The sequence below is a fragment of the Muscardinus avellanarius genome (assembly GCF_963383645.1).
Source record: "Muscardinus avellanarius genome assembly, chromosome: 8".
Classification (NCBI taxonomy): Eukaryota; Metazoa; Chordata; class Mammalia; order Rodentia; family Gliridae; genus Muscardinus; species Muscardinus avellanarius.
Window position 1 is genome coordinate 106,633,612 of NC_137794.1, and position 20,661 is coordinate 106,654,272.

General features: G+C 46.4%; 1 protein-coding gene across 4 annotated transcripts in view; it reads left to right on the plus strand.

Moving 5' to 3' along the window:
• Positions 1 to 20,661, plus strand: part of TIAM2 (TIAM Rac1 associated GEF 2) — a gene marked incomplete at both ends in the record, with an annotated part of 113,066 nt that overhangs the window by 76,873 nt on the left and 15,532 nt on the right. For all 4 annotated transcript variants that reach the window (XM_080699965.1, XM_080699966.1, XM_080699968.1 and 1 more), the window contains one exon: positions 19,889 to 20,068. In XM_080699965.1, the coding sequence (XP_080556091.1) occupies positions 19,889 to 20,068 (180 nt within the window). The remainder of the gene's footprint in view (positions 1 to 19,888; positions 20,069 to 20,661) is intronic.

The following is a 20,661-nucleotide window of genomic DNA, read 5'->3' on the forward strand; positions in this document are numbered from 1 at the left end:
TGCCGCATCACACCCAGTACAGAACTAGCATTTAAAATCTTGCTACAGAGCAAGATGTTCTCAAAGCCAAATTTTATCAACCTGTTTGGTAAAATAAATAGCTCTGGGATGGGTGAGGAAGGGATGGCTTGTCCACTTGGCTTCAGGGGAGCTTAGGCATTAGAGGGTATTGGCTTTCTGTCCCAAGGGCACTAGAAGAACCTCAGCTAGTTAGCTGAGTCTCTTTTGCTACTGACTCCTTCGCTTTTAGAGACTATGAGCCCAGTTAAAATATAATTTTGACCTGCTACTGTTTGGGTGTCTTCAACCTTACCTAATATTGAATATTTACCAAGAACAGGGCACTGTTGAATCACACTATTTATTCTTTAAAATCTCCCTCCCAGAGGCCTTCTCAGATGGTATCCACTGCCACGAGCCAACTTAAATGCTCATGTGTGCTCAGAGATTGTAGGAAAATGAAAACTTGGATTTTGCAGACTAAATGAAGATGCACCTGAGTCCCAGCGCTTCCTTTGTGTCTTTTATGACTCAGAGCAGATTCTCACCTTTTTGTCATGTCCTTGCCCCATAATGTAGCTGCTTTCACTTAAAAAAAAGTTCTGAGCAATTGTTCTGAGTCATGTTGCAATTTCCTCTAGTCCTAGCTCTGAGTAGACCTATGTGTCACTCTGGAGATAGAGGTTGAGGGAGGAGGAGAGGTTGTGGAAGGAGCAGCCCTGATGGGAGGCTTCCCGTAGGAGTGTACTGTGGTCTAGGCGTGCACCGTGGTCTAGGCATGCCCCGTGGTCTAGGCGTGCCCCGTGGTCTAGGCGTGCACCGTGGTCTAGGCGTGCCCCGTGGTCTAGGCGTGCACCGTGGTCTAGGCGTGCACCGTGGTCTAGGCGTGCCCCGCGGTCTAGGCGTGCCCCGTGGTCTAGGCGTGCCCCGTGGTCTAGGCGTGCCCCGCGGTCTAGGCGTGCCCCGTGGTCTAGGCGTGCCCCGTGGTCTAGGCGTGCACCATTGGTCTAGGCGTGCCCCGCGGTCTAGGCGTGCCCCGCGGTCTAGGTGTGCCCCGTGGTCTAGGCATGCACCGTTGGTCTAGGCATGCACAGTTGGTCTAGGCGTGCACCGTTGGTCTAGGCGTGCACCGTGGTCTAGGCGTGCACCGTGGTCTAGGCGTGCACCGTGGTCTCTCGACCACCTCCAAGTCTAATTGCAGAGGTGAAGAAGGCATTATTGCTTGGCATGTCAGCCTCCTGCTTCTCTTGATAACAGTATGAGGACCAGGGCCACAAAAAATACATATGTGACTTATATGGGAGAGAAGGTTTCAGGTAGGTTTCTGCCTTTTCTCTGGTTCATTTTTCTGTTTTCTTTTCTGTCCCCTTCTTCCCTATATTGCTTGTTGGCAATCTGTCATCGTCCTCCTCCTCTTCACCGTCCTCCTCCTCCTCGCCGTCCTCCTCGCCGTCCTCCTCGCCGTCCTCTTTCTCCTCCTGGCTTCAGTGCTTTGCATTCTCTCTTTGCCACCATCTGAGTTTTCTAGTGATGTCAGAAAGCATCTGTCACTTGAGGTAGCTGGGATATGCAGTGGTGAAGGTCCGGCATTTGCACAGGACCCCCATCTTCTGCCTCTCGTGCTGCTTTCAGCTGGCTTTGCATGTTTTAGGGCCCCTCACCCTCCTGTGGTAGGGGGAGGCAGGTAGAGGGTCTGGCCAGGCCACATTGGCCTGGTGCTTCCCGCATCAGGAGGGAGGGGGTGCTTCTGCTCTCCTCGTTTGCATATAGAAGACTTGACCTGGAATCTTTCATAGATGAGTTACCAAGATGGAAAGACTGCTGATCAAACTGGTCATCCAGACTGGGGTTCAGATCACTTTCCAGGTCTGAGGCTGTAACTGGAGCCTGATTTCCACTCAGTGACCATTGCTTTCTTCTTTTTGTTTTCCTTGAGAGACCTGGCTTTTCCCTAGGTCCTCAGCTGTTCTCACTCCCAGGGAAACAGGTCTTCATTTATTCTATATTTTTCTAGAAATTGATTGAAATTGAAAAGCCACTTACTGAAAATACTTGTAGTTGTAGTTTAAATTTTATTACTTTGTTTATATGACAGTATTAAGTCTTAGTGATCTGTTGGTGGTAAAGTCTCAGATATGTGTTTTTATGACAGATATTCATCCTAACGTGATTATGATTATTTTGAGACTCTGCCAATAATGATGCTGGACTAATATAACAAACTCGATTGTTAACATTGCTTAAACCCAGCAAAAAAAATAATTAAAACCATAAATAAAGAGGCATATAGTTTGCATATGTGCTCACTTAAAAAAAATAGCCCTTGGGTTAGGTCGATGCCAGGGCCAGCGGCCAGCATCAGAGCCTGCCGTGAGGCAAGGCCGGTGCCGGGGCCTCCGAGGCTGGGATAAGAGCCTGCCAAGGGGTTAGGCTAGTGCCGGGGCCAGCAGCCAGCATCAGAGCCTTCCGTGAGGCAAGGCCGCCACTGAGGCCTCCGAGGCCAGATTTGGGGCCAGCAAGGCCATCATTGGAGCCTGCCGTGAGGCAAGGCCGGTGCTGGGGCCTCCGAGGCTGGGATCGGAGACTGCCGAGGGGTTAGGCCGGTGCCGGAGCTAGCAAGGCCAGGATTGGAGCTCACCGTGAGGCAAGACCGGTGCTGGGGCCTCCGAGGCTGGGATTGGAGCCTGCTGAGGAGTTAGGCCGATGCCGGGGCCAACGGCCAGCATCGGAGCCTGACAGGAGGCAAGGCTGCTACTGGGGCCTCTGAGGCTGGGATCGGAGCCTACCAAGGCGTTAGGCCGGTGCTGGGGCCAGCGAGGCTGGCATCGGAGCCTGCCATGAGCCTAGGCCGGTGCTGGGGCCTCCGAGGCCAGGATCAGAGCCTGCCGTGAGGCAAGGCCGGTGCTGGGGCCTCTGAGGCCGGGATTGGAGCCAGCTGAGGGGTTAGGCTGGTGTCGGGGCCAGTGAGACCAGAATCGGGGCCTCCCATGAGGCAAGGCCGCTGCTTGAGCCAGTGAGGTCTGGATCAGTCCACCTGGTAGCCAGGCCACTACTGGGGCCGTCAAGAGTGGGACCGGTACTTGCAACACGGCATGCACAGAGAAATATCGCAGAAAATAAAAATCAGATGCTTCTCCTAATCAGCAATAACTAGGAGGAAAGGGGCAACAGGAAGAGGTCGAGCTATAGAAAGGGCCCTATAGTGAAGCAACTAAGGTGACCAATCAGAAGGTAAGGAATAGGGGAGGATGGAGCCTCTTTAAAGCGCAGGAGGTACATAAACAAATGTATCAAAGTTAATCACCAAACAAGAATGGGATTGAGGGATGGGGAGGGAATGGGATGGGGGCTGGATGAGGGCTAATTGGATGATGTGTGCTTGTATATCCTCTCAAGTCTTTTATTCCAATGTGATTGATATATGACTGCAATGCACCAATTAAAAAAATAAAATGGGAAAAAATTAAATAAAAAATAATAAATTAAAATAAAACAAATTAGGGCTGAGAGATGTAGCTCAGAAGGTTCAATTAAAAAAAAAAAAGAAAGAAATAGCCCTTGGGAATTCCATACCTACTTCAGGTTGCCAAGATATGAACATCAATTTATTTTATTTTATTTTTTGCGGGTCTGGGGATGGAACCCAGAAGCATTGACCTCTGAGCTACATCCCCTGCCCTATTTTTTATTCTTTATTTTGAAACAGGGTCTCACTGAGTTGCAGAGGGGCTCACTAAGTAGCTGAGGCTGTCCACAAACCGCGATCCTCTGGTCTCAGCCTCCCGAATGCTGGGATTATAAGCGTGCGCCACCATGCTCGGCATGAACATCAAATTTGAAGTCTTACATCTGTATGACTTTTCTTCCCTATAGTATCTTTTTTTTTTTTTTGAAAAAAAATTCCAAGCATTATTTTCAGCTGAACTGTAGAAGTGAGAATCTAAGCCTTTTAAATACGTATGAAGAGAATGTGTTTGGTTTCAGACAAATCACAGTGCCTGGGCCTGCTCTCCTGAGCCCCATACGTTTTCATAAGTGCCCGAGAGGCATCTTTGATCCATGAAACTTACAACAGCAACAACCCGTAGAAAAGTGTAATTGTTGACGATGTGATACAAGTACTGCGGGCACAAGGGGATGAGGAGAGGTGGCTGCTGCGTCCTGACGTAGCAGTGGCTGCCTCCGTGGCGCACTGAGCACCCATGATGGTTCTGTTTCTTGGTGGAAACAAAGATTGTAGTGACATTCAAAGTCTCAAATAAGTAATTCTTTAGGGAATCTTGGTTTGTCTGCAGCAGATCTAGGCAGGGAAATAGCTCCTCCTTTCTCCAGATCTGAGCCCCTGCTCCTGGCTACCTGGCATAGTCAGGGAAACTGTGACTTGGTTTCTTTCGGAGAAGAGCATCCTGGAGCACGGTCAGGCTGTTACCTTGTGTCCTGTCTCTGGGGCCGAGCTTTGCGGTCACTGGGTCAATTCTGTCCCATGCCCATTGTTATACCACGCAGTGTATCTGAGTAGTTATGTTATGTAAGAAAGGCGGGAGAAGCTGGGCGTGGTGGTGCACGCTTGTAATCCTGCCATTTGGGAGATGGAGACTAGAGGATAGCGGTTTGCAGACAGCATTAGCTACTTAGCGAGGCCCTTCGCAACTCAGTGAGGCCCTGTTTCGAAAAATAAAAGACTAGGCCGGGCGTGGTGGCGCACGCTTGTCATCCCCGCGCTTGGGAGGCGGAGACAGGAGGATCGCGCAGGTTCGAAGCCAGCCGCGCTGGCGTAAGAGACCCTGTTTCAAATATATAAAGTAGGTCTGGGAGTGTAGCCCGGAGGTAGAAGGGCTTCCAGGAACCCCAGTACCACCAAAAAAAGAAAGAAAGAAAGAAAGAAAGAAAGAAAGAAAGAAAGAAAGAAAGAAAGAAAGAAAGAAAAATAAAAGACTAGCTGGGCCGCCAGGGTGGAGCCCGAGCAGGAGTCGGGGGTCGTGTGTTGGTGAGAGAAGAGTCGAGGTTGAGTAAGAGAAGACTCTGACACAGGAGACCAGAAGCAAGCTTCTCCAACTTTATTTAAGATTTGTTATAATTTTTATATTTGTTATAATCTTTCTTTTCTTGGCAGAGTAGACAAAACCACAGTCATGCAAGCAGAAACTTTAAGGACAGAAAAAGTCTTTAACAGACTTTAGGGCAGGGTGCCAGACATTTAATGAATCATAGAAAGTATGCTTTGCCTCTTCACAAGGACAGCTCGAACTTAATCTTATATATTGGCCCAAACTAAGGTCAGCTTGAGCTTAATCTTTGGCCCAAACTTTATCCTTGGGAAAAAAAGATCTTTGCTGACTCAGTCTCTCACATGTCGCTGCCCATCTATTTTAGTTATACTGCATATACATAAAAATTTTAATTACACATATTAATTCAAATAATTTTAAAATAATTTTTTGAGGGGGAAGGGCTAGTATTTTTTTTTTGTGGGGGACTCCAGCCTTTGCGTGTCCCCTGGCCGAGCTTTTTGTTCAAGGCCTGCACAAGATGCCATAGCACTGGGCGTGGTGGCGCACGCTCCTAATCCCCGTGCTTGGGAGGCGGAGATAGGAGGATCGCGCAGATTCGAAGCCAGCCGCGCTCTGTTTTCTAATAAAACGTATAAAATAGGTCTGGGAGTGTAGCCTGGAGGTAGAAGGGTTTCCAGGTACCCCAGTACCACCAAAAATAAATAAATAAATACGACTAAAAAAATAGGGCCGCTAGTGTAGCTCGGAGGTAGAATGCCCTGGGTTCCATCCCCAGTAACAAAAAGGAGAAGCTGGAATTGGCGGCACATATTTCCAGAAGCTGGAGAGGCTAAAACTTAAAAAGTCTATCTCAAAATACCAAAAACCTGGAAAACTTAGAAAGTCTATCTCAAAATACAAAAAAAGGGCTGGATGGAACTCAGTGATAGAGCGCCCCTGAGTTCAATCCTTAACGCTGCAAACAAAACAATATAAAACAAAAGAAAGATGGGAGAATTACTAGAGGATGTCATCCCTGCCCTACTTACTTGGAACAGAGAGTAGATGTTTGCTCTTAAATTTCCTGTTGCATAAAGTGGAGAGACTGCTTGGCCCAGGGTGCCAGAGGCAGCTTTCTGATTGGAGAAGAGGAGGGGGACATTATGAGTTTAAATACGAGAGATGCGGAATAGGGGGTGTTTATTCCTGAATTGATTTAAATGCAAAGCAACTCCATTTGGTAAATTGCAGGGTATGTTGTTAGAAATTTGGACACAACTGTTTGATTGATCAGCTTAATTTAGAAACTTGGTTGGCTACATAATTTTTTTGTTTTGTTTTGTTGCTTTTCTTAGCCTTCAAAGAATCTATTTCACAGACTTATAATGAAATTTCCAGTATTTGTTTTTGTCAAATAACTTGAAATCCCAGGAAGAAAAGTTCATAAGCCTTGTAATACTAAGTGTTAATCTCTGATGTTTTCAAGTGAATAACAGTGAGTGTGATAGTTTGAAGTATACAATGCTAAAACAGGACAGACCGATAAGACGATATTGGCCTTTAAAAAATAGCCACTGAGCTGGGTGTGGTGCAGCATGCTTGTATAATTCCAGTTCTTGGGAGGCCAAGACAGGAGGATCGTAGTTTGAGGTCAGCCTCAGAAATTTAGCCAGACTTTGTTTCAAAATAAAAAATAAAAAGGGCTGAGAGTGTGGCTTGGAGGTAGAATGCCCCTGGGTTCAATCATTAGTACCCTCCCCCCACCAAAAGCCACTTCAAATATAGTTTAAGACATGCTTAAGTCCAGTGATATTAGAAAAAAACACATGTCTGCACAGAAATGCACTGATTTTTGCAGGGCTGGTTGACTGGTTTCTGTCTGGGCCCTCCACGTACCAGAAGCTGAAAGATTCCCCATCCTACCCCTCATGCTACCTGCCTATGGTAGGAGAGTCTAATAACAACAAATCTATTATTTCTTTTTGTCAATAATTGTTAGAAAGTATTTATCATTAACTTATAACCATTAACTTTTTTTTTTTTTTGGTGGTGGTACTGGGGTTCCTGGAAACCCTTCTACCTCTGGGCTATACTCCCAGACCTATTTTTATATTATTTTTATTTGGAAACAACAGGGTCTCTTAAGCCAGCGCGGCTGACTTCGAACCTGCGCGGTCCTCCTGTCTCCGCCTCCCAAGCGCGGGGATTACAAGCGTGCACCACCACGCACGGCTATAACCATTAACTTTTATATCTGATGAACTTGTTTCTTAAGCATTGGTTTCCTTTGAGAGTTCTCGCCTTGAAAATTTGCATTTACATAAATTTTTTATAAAAAAAAACCTTAATAATGCCATCCATAAAGGGACCGGATCTTATAAATGAATGTCACACTATGGGTTTGCGTTTGCCCTATGGCGTGGGGAAGACAGCAGGAAGACATGGCAGGGCGTGGCATAATGTGCAAGCCACCTCCAACAGCAGCAGATGAAGTGCTGGGAGCAACCCAGTGGTGCTGCCTCCGCAGTGCCAGGCGGGCGCCTATGAACACGTTTCCCAGGCACAGTGAAGACAGTATGTTGATGATGCTGATATCCAATGGAAGGACTCCTTGTTCACTGCTCACTAAGGGTGACGGCGAGTAGATAACAGATTGGATTAGCTGGTGTCTCCGTGAACCCCCAACCCCCACGGTGAGAGGAATCTGAGGATGTGAAGGTGGGCCACACGACCAGACAGCCAGTGCAGGATGTGACTCTGAAATGCCCAGGAGCTGAGCTTACGCGCCCAAGGAACAGGAAGAGCTAAATACCCATGACTGTTTTTTGAGCCTCTTGGAACTTCTCCTGAGGGCTGGGTCTGAGTCTTAAGAGCAGGTGCTACCCTGCTTTTATTTTTCTAGGTAAGGCAACCAGGAACCCATGTGGATTACAACAGGAATAAAAGTCACTTTCGTAGGGAAGCAGAGAAAGGGAAAGCAGGTTAACTAGGGGACAGCGGGGCTCAGGACTTCATGCGGAGCTGACTAAGCGCCGTTGGACACAGTCTGCGAAACCTGGTGCGCCGATCTCTCCCTCCCCCTTCAGGATTTACTGCTGTCACCCTCAGGCTTGGCCTACAGTTGATGTTACCTGTCTAGGTCGTTAGTGGCTAGCAGGGAGTCGTCAGAGCTCTGGGCCGTTGAGAATTTGATTATAGTTGGTGTCGGCGGCACACCTTTGCTTCAATAAGTAACAAAAATGATCTTTCTTTAATTTGGTGGTACTGGGAATTGAACCCAGGGGCATTTTATCTCTGAGCTATACCCCCAGCCCTTTTTATTTTCCATTTTAAAATGGTCTTGCTAAGTTGCTGAGGCTGGCCTGGAACCTGTGACTCTCCTGTCTCAGTCTCCCAAGTACTGGGATTACAGATGTGTCCCACCATAAGAAGCTAACAATCTTTTTAGTGTTTTAGAGTCTAACCACTAGTTTTTAAAAGTAAGAAAAAAACCTCTCAACTCAGTAAATTCTCAGAATATGTAATATTTAAAGACCTTTCCTGCAATGACTGCTCAGTAATAAATTATCAGTGGCCAAGAATTAAGTTAGAGACATAACCCTGAAATAGTGAGTTATGGTTCAGAAAACTGGCAGTTAATTTGGAAACCAACTAGAACCAAATTGTTAAATGAAAATATTAGACACTAAACATAGTCATTTTAAATATACAAGTTTGAAGGAAAATTGAAGAAAGAGAATAAAAAGGAGCCCTGACCTATGGATAGGGAAGAGTAGGTGGAGGGGATAAGAAAAGGCAGCATTATGTATGTGTGCGTTTTCCTCCAAATTGAGAGATTGGTCCAGACTTGTTTAATTAGATGAATATATAGAGTGAACGTTAGATCGTATAAGGCGATCACAAGAAGAGTTTAAATGTAGACATTAAAACTCCAGGTCACAGGAGAAGGAAGCAGAACCATCCCGTTTGTCAAAAGCAGTAGGAGTAAGTAAAAATTGTACAGGAAAGCCGGGTGTGGTGGTGCACGCTTGTAATCCCAGAACTGAGGCTGAGACAGGAGGATCGCAGGTTCAAGGCCAGCCTCTGCAACTTAGTACGATCCTGTTTCAAAATAAAAGAACAAAATAGGACTGGGGGTGTAGTTCAGAGGTAGAATTCCCCTGGGTTTTATTATCCCAAGTACCACACACACACCAAAAAAAAAAAAAAAAAAAGTGCAGGGAAATTCAGCACTGTTTTTCTGGGCCCTGGAAATCATCCAGTGAGCACTCAAGGTAGTTTTGATTTTAACACAGTTGAAAGCATACTACATAAAAAGGTTGTAAGTTTTATGTGAATTACAGTGTCATTTGTATTCTCTAGACAAATAACATTTAAAAGCCATTTTTAAAATTTGCTCTTACTGAAAATTTTCAGAATAAAGTTTTTAGATTCTTTTGAGTTTTAATTCAAAAGAAGAATCTTTTGTTTTTAAAATCTGCATCATCTCTTTGTAGCAGAGCCAAATAGCTCTCTTAAACTTTTCCTCTAAAGGGGCAGTTAGTAAGTGTTTTAGGCCATCAAAGCTATCAGGTTGGCATGCAGTGGGAAAGCAGCCATAGACCAGTGAGAGATGAATGAGCAGGGCTGAGTGCTAATAAAACTTTATTTATAAAAACAGACATTAGCTCTTGCCTGGTCTCAGCTGGCTATTACCACTATTATGGCCTTAGGCTACTACCTGATCGTCTAGTAAAATTTGTATCTTTCCCCTTTCAGTAGTTCTATGGTTAGCATGAGGGCCCATCTCAAAGATGGAGACAGCTATTCCTCTGTACCCATTAGATCAGATAGACAGAGACTTCAGATCCTGGCTTGGCAGACTCATGGCCTCTCCCCAGACTGAAGCCGCTCTGGAAGATGGGCCTTCACCCCTCACTGAACTTTAGAATAAGGGATCACAAGTGTGGGAGGGTGGAAGGGAAAAGTGCACACGAGCCCGTGGAGGCAGTGAATGCCCATGGACCTTTGAAACACAACACCAGTCACTTGTGAGTGGCTGCCCATGTTCTTTGCCCAAGCCCTGGACCCATCCCCTGTGTTCAGAAAGTAACCTGAGAGTAATGTGCAAGGGCTGGGAAAACTGGTGCAAAATTGTGTGACTCCACCTTTACCCCTCCTCTGTTATCTACTCTTCCCCTCCTATAAGCAGCTACTGTTAAATAAACATTAACACTCATGACCGGCGTGTTGCTGTGTCTTCCTCTGGAGATGCCCACATTCTCCCTTAAATGTGAATCTGTTTTCCTAAATAAAACTGCATCTCTGAAAACAAAAACAAAACAAACAAAAAACCCAGCCAGCAGGCTGGCTTCGGCCCTCGGGCTGGCTATCCCTGACTGATCCTGCTTCAGAAATTCACCTTTATGCACCTGTTTGTTTCAGAGTGGGATCCGGACAGTTACTTCTACACCATAAGTAAACAAGGTAAAAAAAATGTTGGCTCACACACCTCTCTGGATGAGCAGTTTACTTATATGCATCAGAAGTAAGCCCTGTGTTTCTGGGTAGAAAAGGGGTAAGAAAGAGCACAGCACCTGGTCAGGAGGCATGCATTAGATAGGTCAGCTGTCTTGTGTAGATTCTGTAGGAGGAACACTGAAAGATCTGATACTGCGTGTTGAAAGAGGTGCTTGTTTGCATAGAAGTGCTGCCCTAGTCTTTGAAACATCGTTGGCAGGGAGAGCCTATGGATTCCTGAATTCGGACCGGTCTGCGGTTAAATAAGGAAATGAGGAGGCAGAGGATGCATAGCCCTGGCTCTGCTCCTGCTCGGCCGCTTCCCCCAGGAGGAAGCTACAGAACAAGACCCTGCGTCCTCCCCCAGCACAGGCTCCGCCAAGCCTTCCTGGAGTGCTCCTCCGGCACCCAGGACTTCCACTCGGCCCACCAGGGGCCTCCTGAACGCCTGCGCGGCCGCGGGGCCCTGGGTGGCAATTCTTTGGACATCCGGTGGCTGTCCGGCTCCCTGCTCCCATTGGCAGCCTGGGGCCTGTCCCCCGCTGTCCCTCCCCGCGGGGCTTGCTGCACCCACCTTTGCCCCCGCTCTTGGCCTCTCTTCCTTAGTGCTGAGCCCAGCAGTGAGGAGGGGATTCATAAACAATTACTGATGAAATCCAGCTGCGCTGCCCCTTCCTTGGGGACATTCAGAGAAAGTTTATTCTTTTACGTTTTGGAAAATAGCAGAATTTGGGACATTAAACTTCCCATTCACAGGATAACCTTCACTGAGCTTCTTCTTAAACTTTTTTCAGTGCACTGTAAGTATACATCATAGCGAGATTCAACATGGTACATTCGTACACGCACACATTACTTGGCATACTTCTTTTCGTACCCATCATACCTGAGCCTTTAGTGATCGCTTGCACTGTGCTGGATATTTTATATGTTTTGTCTCTTTAACTCCTCCCAACCAATCTTTGTGATTCTGGGTGTGTAAATTAAGTCAGGGATGTGTGTCAAGGTCCCATCCTTGCTGTGACCAGGGGTTTAAGGACTGTGTGTGTAAATCTCCTGCCTTAAAAAAATACTTGCTGAGGAAACAGAGCAGGGAGAAGGTGAGGCGGCCCCTGCTGTGGGCTCCCCAGGGGAAGGGGCAGAGGCCCGTCACCCACCACGCCATCATCGCAGCCCCATACCTTGCTGCCCTGAGTGTGGACCCAATAAATGGTGGGGATTGCCACGCTCACGCCTGGGCTCTCCCTGCCCATACTTTCTTCCCCTGGTCTCTGCTCCTTAGTAAACAGTCTCCATGTGTGCCTCCTGTTCTGGAGCCCACCATTCTCCACTGGTACCTGCGAGGCCCCTGCCGTGTCTCCCGGCACAGCCTGACCGTGGTTCCAGTCACAGTGACCTCAGTTCCTGTGCACTCCCTGCTTCCCCCAGCCCCAGATTTGGCTAACGGTAGCTAACTTTATTTCCCCTGTGGTCTTGGTCTCCCTGTTCCTGTCCTGGGCCTTTCTCTAGCCAGAGCAGCACCCCCTGGTGTTTCCAGGGGACCCCACACTTTTTGGGGCACTGCTTATACTTGAGCCCCTCATCCAGCGGCACCCTGGGCATTGTGAGGACAGGACCAACCAGTCTTGTTCTTCAGTCTTCACGCAAGCAGAATGTTGAGTGGAGCCTTTTTGCTTCAAATCTTTTTTGTAAAGTGCTTGGGGAAAGTGCTCCATTTAAAGAATTTTTAAAACTTCAACTACTATATAAAATAAGAAAATGTAGATAAGCCAGAAGATTAAAATCAAAACAACTTGAAATGCAGTTTTTTTTGCCACTGAATTTATTATTACAAAGATAATTCCATTTAATAAAAGTCTAGACATGCATACTTCTAGATAGGAACTATACATAGAACTTACATGCACAGATGCAGGGTGTCTCCCATAGCAACAAGCCACATCATTTTGCGCTGGCAGATGCTGCTGTTTTCTGTCATTGGTGTCACTGAGTTTTTGCACCAAGTTCCTGCCAGTTCCTTGTGCAACCTCTGGAGATAGAACGGTCTGGTGTAGAGAACAGAGAAAATGAGACTTTTCGGGGCAGCATTTCCTCATTCTTTTTGTATCACTTTGATAAATATAAAAACCTTACATCTGAGTCACTGGAGTTTTCCTTTATCAACGTAAGACATATGGTTTGTCCTCAAAGTACATGTATCACTTATCTTTTTTTTTTTTTTTTTTTTTTTTGGCGGTACTGGGGATTAAATCCAGAGGCATGCCGTCTTTGAGCTACACTCCTAGTCCTATTTTATTTATTTTAAAACACGGTCTTGCTAGGTTACCAAGGCACCTCACTAAGTTGCTGAGGCTGGCCTTGAACCTAAAATCCTCCTGTCTCAGCCTCTCAAGTTCTGGGATTACAGGTGTATGCCACCATACTTGGCTGTCACTAATCGCCACGAATCTGCTTTTACTCCCACCCTCTCATGCAGAGGTGCCGACACTGCCCTCCCCCCCTCTTTAGCTCCTCTGAGAATCACCTTGATCAACAGGACCCATATCACCTTCTCCACCTGCCTGCGAGCCACCCCCACGTGTCCCACAGACTGTAGCCCTGCTGTTCTGACCGGGCTGTGCTTGAGTGGCCCAGGGAGCTGAGGCTGGACGGGCAGGACGTGGGCCCGCCCGAGTTCCCAGGGGGAACCCAGGATGAAGGAGTCCACTCAACTCAGATCAGCGGTGTTTCTGCCCAGTAGCCTTTCTGAAGAAGCCACTGAATTTTCTGTGGTCCTTCTAGGTGTATTCTTCCAGGAATGTGTGGTTAATATTAGATCTTTCTATAAGTCAGTGATGACTTTAAAGAAGTTTAAAATGAGTTGAAAAAAACTGTTTTGTACTTTTTAGTGTCCCCCCCCCCGGGGGGGGAACTTTTCTGACATAACTCACCTGCTAAGGTGACAGCTGCCATCAGAGTCGCACTCTGAAAATGCTTAGTGACACCGCCTCACTTCAGATGATGAGGTGAGAGCTTTTTTTAGTACTAAGTATATGCGAACACAAAGTTAATGAACCACAGCCTGCTAGGGCTAGACAATCTTTGAGGCTGATTGGCCACTTATCCCAGACCTAAAGTGAGTTTTTATTTTTTTTTCTAGCATTCTCTTTAGAGGTAGTAGAAATACCAGAAACCTACTTGTCCTGGATGATACCCTGGTATGGTAAAACTTTGTGGCCGTCATGGAGACTTGGCTGTGCTCCAGATCAATGGCTCAGCGCAGAGCTGGTCAGTGGTGGGGGGGGAGGTGGGCAGGAATACGTCAAGTGATCACACACTTGTGATAGGACGTTAACACCACAGAGGTGCAGTGTCTTTAGGTCTCTGTTACTAAGTCTATTTATCGATCCGCACTACCAAAGTTAACATCTTTTCTCTTTAAGCTAGGAACTCAAAAGTAGCCCATACTGCAAATGCTGTCACTGAAGTATTTTCAAAATATGAAATATTATCCTAAATTGTGCAACACTTTTAAACCTTTCTTCCTTAGGCTAAAAGTATGTTCCAGCCCAAGCAGTACAAACAGCTACCTTTGGCAAAAGAGCGGCAGTTCCTGGAGTCCTGAGTGGGGCCCTACTGCCGGCTGAGGCCGAGGGCTGGGGCGCAGCTCAGCTCTCATGAAGCGGACGCCTCCTGGTTTGCACCAGCAGTTCATGCAGTAGCTGAGAAATCAGTCTAGTCTGATCAGAATTATGGGTGTTTTTTTTTTCTTTTGTGGTACTGGGGGTGGAACCCAGGGGCTTTCCTACCTCCGGGCTATATTCCCAGACCTATTTTATACTTTATTTGGAAACAGGGTCTCACTAAGTTGCTGAGAGCCTCACTCAGCGGAGGCTGGCTTTGAACCTGTGCGATCCTCCTGTCTCAGCCTGCCAAGTGCGGGGATTACAAGCGTGTGCCACCACGCCTGGCTAGAATTCTGGGTAATAAAACCCATGCTAATTTTTTTTTTGAAAGTCCCAAACCTCACAGAAAAACTTAAAAGCCTCAGTGACATCTCCAAATAGGTACAAAGTAAATATTAAAGTTGTTGTAATCAGGGGAACAGAATTTTACAAAATCATATCAAGAGGAGGTATCATGGTATTTTTTTCAGATGCAAAGTATCAACACTAAATCCAGGTTAGAAGGGTCATCAGGTTAGAAGGGCCATCTCAGGTTAGAAGTAACTTAGGACCTGAGAAAAAATCAGCTTCTGATTTCTTCCAAAGAGGATCTGGGGCGAGGCGCTTGATCATCTTAAGGAGTTTTAGTGCCAACCCTAAGTGGCTCTACAGACTTCTTGAAAGCAGACACATTTCAGCATATTATTTATTTATTTATTTATTTATTTATTTATTTATTTATTTATTTTTTGGGTGGTACTGGGGTTGGAACCCAGAGGCTTTCTACCTCCAGGCTACACTCCCAGACCTATTTTATATTTTATTTGGAAACAGGGTCTCACTAAGTTGCTGAGAGCCTCACTAAGTAGCTGAGCCTGGCTTCGAACCTGTGTGATCCTCCTGTCTCAGCCTCCCAAGCGCAGGGATTACAAGTGTGCGCCACCACACCCAGTTTTTCAGCATCTTTAAAAGGAGGCAAGCATCCTTATACATCTAATGAAAAAAAACCAATGAGTTGGCTTAGATGTCTGAATTAGAGTTCCCATGTGAGCCCCTCCTTATCTATAAATAGGATGTTATTTTCAAGTAGAAATTAGCCAATTAGGAGTAGCCAGTACTGTGTGGACAGACAGAAAGGAGACTGCTTCATACTTAGATGGTCCTGCTGGTCTTTTTTTTTTTTTTTTTTTTTTTTTTTTTGCAGGTCTGGGGATGGAACCCAGAGGCATTTGACCTCCAAGCTACACCCCCTGCCCATTTTTTTTTATTCTTTATTTTGAAACAGGGTCTCACTGAGTTGCGGAGGGCCTAAGTAGCTGAGGCTGTCCATGAACCGCGATCCTCTGGTCTTAGCCTCCCAAATGCTGGGATTACCAGCGAACGCCACCACGCCCGGCTCCTCTGCTGGTCTTCTTGCCCCAAAGTTGGAAGACTTCCTGGTATGGTGAAACTTTGTGGACATTGTAGACTTGGATTTTCTCTAGATCAGGGGCTTGGTATAGAGCTGGCCAGTGTGGTGGAGGGGAAGATGGTCAGGACAGCATCAAGGGATCACACGCTTGTGCTATGACCAGTTAACGCCACAGTAGTACAGAATCTTTTAGGTCACTGTGTTACTTTAAGTCTGTACTGATCCCTGGTAAAGATGAAATAAGGGTTCTGGTAAAGATAAAATGTGGGTGTGAGGACACCCCAGGGCTCAACAAGCGCAAGTTCCCTTTTCTCCTAGACCCATGACGATCTGAGAGGTTACTTGTTGGGTTAGGTCCTGCTGTTGCTTTTTTATTAATAAGGACCCCCAAAACTCAAAAACAATCACCATTCCTAGAAAGTATTTATGAGAGCCACGCGGAATGCCACTTTATTCAGTGTTCATAACCATCACAAGGAACGGAGAAATTGAGGTCTCACCACCCAAGTGACTCTCTCATATACAACCTTGCAAAACGTGTTGGTACTCCTTTTCAGAGCCGTGCCTGCGTCTGATCCCAGGGAATACTCGCTGCGGTACTTACGACACACAGCTGTTCGTGTATGGGAGGCATCTTTGTAGCACTTAAGCACTTAATTGTGGTACCTTGAAGGGTTCACTTGCTGTTGAAAAGTCTCAACTAACATTCACTCTTTGGAACTTAATCCTTACCAGAGTGTTTTTAAAATGAATTCTGATTCTCTAAAATGGCAAGATACTTTATTTTTAAATTCTCGTTATTTTAACACTGCATTGTTAGGTGTGATTTTTGACATCCCAGCAAGGCAAAGCTGTAATCTCACCAGATGCCATTTAACTTATGGTGCATTTTGTCAGATCTTATTTTATACAGTATATGCAAACTTAATATAGACTCTGCAGCCCTGGAAATTCTTAGTTTTCAGGATTGCAAAATTACATTGTCTGAGCTCATGGTACAAATCCCAGGGTAGAAATTTCAAATAAGTGAGTTTTGGAGTATGAATATTTTGTCAAAGGATATTATTTTTTTTAGCAGTTAATAAAGGGTCAGACCCAGAACCCCATACCAGGGTGTGATTTCATCTATTTCCTTCTGCCTACTGGGCACAGTACACAGACCTCCTTTATGGCTGTCCCTCAGTGAAGACCCTGGGAATAGGGAGATCTGGCTGAAGTCAGCACCACTCCTGGAACGCCCAGGCAGATGTAGCTGTCCTGAAGGCTAGAGTTGTCACGTAGCTCACACATCAGCATCACTTGAGAATAAAAAACACTCCTAATGAGTGATTTTTAAAAATTGGCCCCAGCAGTTCTGATTCACTTGGTCCAGGCGTGGGGTTTTGAAAGCTCCCCACACAAAGCTAATGTGTGGCCAGGGTTGAGGTCCATTGGTGAGGAGGAAGAGGAGGAGGAGGAGGAGGAGGAGGAGGAGGAGGAGGACGGCAGGATTTGGAGAGTTTGGTAATTTTCTCTCCTATTGCTTCATGATGCTCATGCCCCAGAAGAGAAGGGACCCACCTCTTCGCTACAGTGTTTATGTGCCACTAGGCTTTTAGGGCATGGCTGGCCAGTGCCACAGCTTCTTCAATAATGAATCCTAAAATTTGGTTGTTATAAATACAATATGAGCTGGGTGTGGTGGCACATGCTTGTAATCCCTGTCCTTGGGAGGCTAAGATAGGAGGATCACAGATTTGTGGCCAGCATCAGCAACTTAGTGAGACTCTATTTTAAATTAAAAAAATAAAATATATTAGGGCTGGGTGTGTAGCTCAGAGATAGAATGCACCCAAATTCAATCCCAGTACTACAAAAACAAAACAAAACAACTCCCACAATATGAAACAGTTTGAAAAATCAGACTGTGCTCTGATTGGTACTATAATATTCACATCTTTTATTTTTTTTTGAAAATTTCAGAAATATCTATCTTCTGACAGGCATCAGTGGAAATACGAGTGTGTTCACATTTAGAAATAAAAATAGGTGGAAAATATGTATGCCCAAGGAGAATTGTGTTTATTTATGTTTTGATCTGTTCTAGAAGCAAATTATACTATATGTGCGTAGTTGGAGGTTCAGTAGCTGTTACCTGGTTGATCTAACTTGTGCACCAAGATTTATTTTGAAACGCAAGAGAAGCTGCTCATCTGAAGAGCACAGCAATCTGGACTTCTCAGTGTGGATGTTGTCAGAGCCTCACTGCATCTGCTCCTTGAGTTAGGCTCTGTACATTACCGGGCCCATTTTCCTCATGCACCTAGGCTTATCTCGGGTCCTCCCCTGGACCATGCTTCTTTCAGGACCACATCACATCACACTTCTCTGCTGAAGCCTCCAGGGCCACCATTCCCAAGCAACTCTTCCATCTGTAAATTGCCCTTTGCACTTTCCGTTTGTTCCTCCCAAGCTCCTGTGGGATTTCAGGCAGCCTGAGACTATATTTTGGTGTTTCTGACCTTGGGAGTCTTTTCTGCTCTGACAGGAACTGGCCTCCACTTCCTTGAAGAGAGAGCTGGCTCACATTGGTGTCCATCAAATTGTGCTAAAAAAACAACAACAACAAAAAAATCCAAAAAAAAAAACAAAACAAAAAAACCCCAGGCAGCAGATCCATGTTGGGTTTTAAATCTTACCTATTTACATCATATGAATACACTGTGTTGGGGGCAGGTAGAACAGAGGGAAGGTGGCCCCAAGTGGACTTGTTTTCTTTGAGGCATTGTTTGTCAGGTGACGGCTTATAGTAAGAGTATGTGTCAGGTAGCCAGACGTGGTGGTGTATGCTTGCGATCCCAGCATTTGGGAGACTGAGGATCGCAGTTCGCGGACAGCCTCAGCTACTTAGTGAGGCCCTTCACAATTCAGTGAGACCTTGTTTCAAAAATGAAGATTAATAACTAGGGCTGGGGGTGTAGCTCAGAGGTATAGTGCTCCTGGGTTCTACCTCCATTACCACAAACAACAAAACAAAAAACAAAAAAGCATGTGTCAGGCCACCATGATTAAACAACATGCCTGTGTCATGCTTTTGTTCCAAAATATCCAGGCAAAATAAACTTTTAGTATTATGAAAGCCTTCTGACAAGTTCAGCTTTTTACCCTGAATAGGGATGGACCAAGATCAGGCATGAAAGCACTTAAAGTCACCAAATGAACCTTAGTCTTTTGTGTTGGAACTCATTTCAGTGCACAAGAAGGGGAATGAGCGCAAAGCTGAGCACATGGGGCAATGTCCCAGAACGACATGGCCCTGCCCTTGACACGCTTCCAGATGGCATGTGGTAAGGTGGGGGGCACGTATGTGAGGTGGAAAGAAAGAGGCCATCTGGTGTGTATTCTGATGATGCTCCAGGAACCATGGAAGCACCCAGGAGATGTGTTGGAGACTTTATAGCAACAGTGCAGGACAGGAGCTTACATGTGCTTCTCCTCCAGAAGGTGCTACCGTGCAGTACACACGGCCAGTTAGGAACCTGTATCAAAGGCTTTAGTTCTCAAAGATAGTCCTGCTCCTTTTGTCTCTTAATCCACGTAGCTTTGTCCTCACCCCTCGAGAGGACTGTTCCTTCTTGGACTGTGCTCCCTTGGTCACGGTTATTCCCTGGGACTGTGGGAGGTTCCCACACTCACCAGGCTTTGCTCTGGCATCTGCTCGCCTGCCTGCACCCTCTGTCAGGCTCTGTGTCCCTTTAGGGCAGGGCGTTCTCTCTTATCTGGTTGGGTCTCCACTCCATTCCCAACATACGCAGCAGCAGCTCATGACCTTATAACTGCTTCTTGGCACAAATGGGCATAGCTAAATGGTTAGTGGAGGGATGAGCTCCAGGCCTACCAGGGCCAACCCATCCTAGAACTGTGGTGGTGTCTCGCTGTTCCTGAGCCTCTGAGGCTGATCATGTGGAAAGCTGACTAGGCCAGCTGTTGAGGGACAAGGTGGACCCAGCAAGGCTGTCTCCTGGGTGTCTTTTTCAGAATCTATGATGTCTTGATTTTAGAACAGTCTCAACTTTGCTGCAGAGGGTCGGTTCCCCACCTTGACATTGATTCCAGTGCTAAAGAAGCATGTCACAGCTATTGTGACATTGGGAAGTGCTGTGTGTCAATACTAAACATAGCGTAGGCGCTTTTTCCTTGTTGGACTTTTAGATAATAGGTAGAGTGGTCTGGGGTGAATGAAAGTGTCCGCCCTTGCCCCAGGCCCCTGCAAGGTTCCAGAGAGGGTACTGGCCCAGAGGGTGGGGGACTGACGCCGATGGGAGTGTCCTGAGCTTGGTTTTCCGCCTCTTGTCTTCTCTCAGAGTGCCGAACAGATCGCCACACTGTGCAGGGGTTTTAACGACACCCAGACCAACGCCATGGAAGGACCGAGGGAGAGTCAGGACCCACCTCCCAGGCCACTGGCCCGCCACCTCTCTGATGCAGACCGCCTCCGAAAAGTCATTCAGGAGCTGGTGGACACGGAGAAGTCCTATGTGAAGGTAACGAGGGTGCTAGCTCTTGTTCCTCTTTGCCGACGGTGAATTGGATGTTGACAGAGGCCTCAGATCACTTCTGCCCAGGGCTCCTGCCACTCACCTGCTCCTAGAAGCAACGAGTTACTGCAGGAAGGGAGGGCAGGGCGACAGAGTGAAGGCGCTAGCTGAGAGGACTCAGAGAAAGATTAGATTTTTGGTTCATTTTGTTACCAAGGTAGCTCACTATGGAAACAGATGTTCCAGTTTATCATTTGCAATCGTGGGAAGGGAGTCTGTATTGCATTAGGAAGAAGGGGGCAGAGATCACTTGAGGTGATGAAGAACTAGGGAGCGGCCGGTGCACAGCTTCTACAGATGCAGACCCCAGGGCCCGGGGGACCCCTTCCTTCCACCCAGCCCTGACCATGGCGGTTACTGTGTAGATCAAAGGCCTGGGCACGGCTCACCACGTGATATCATGGTAAAGGAGTAGTTGCTGAGTGGAGGACCCAAGAATTATTCATCTTATCAGCCCCCAGTTGATGTTTTATGAACACAGGAGCCTAGGAAGGCAGAGTTCTTAGCTTTGAGTATTTGCTGAAGCTTTGGAGCTATTT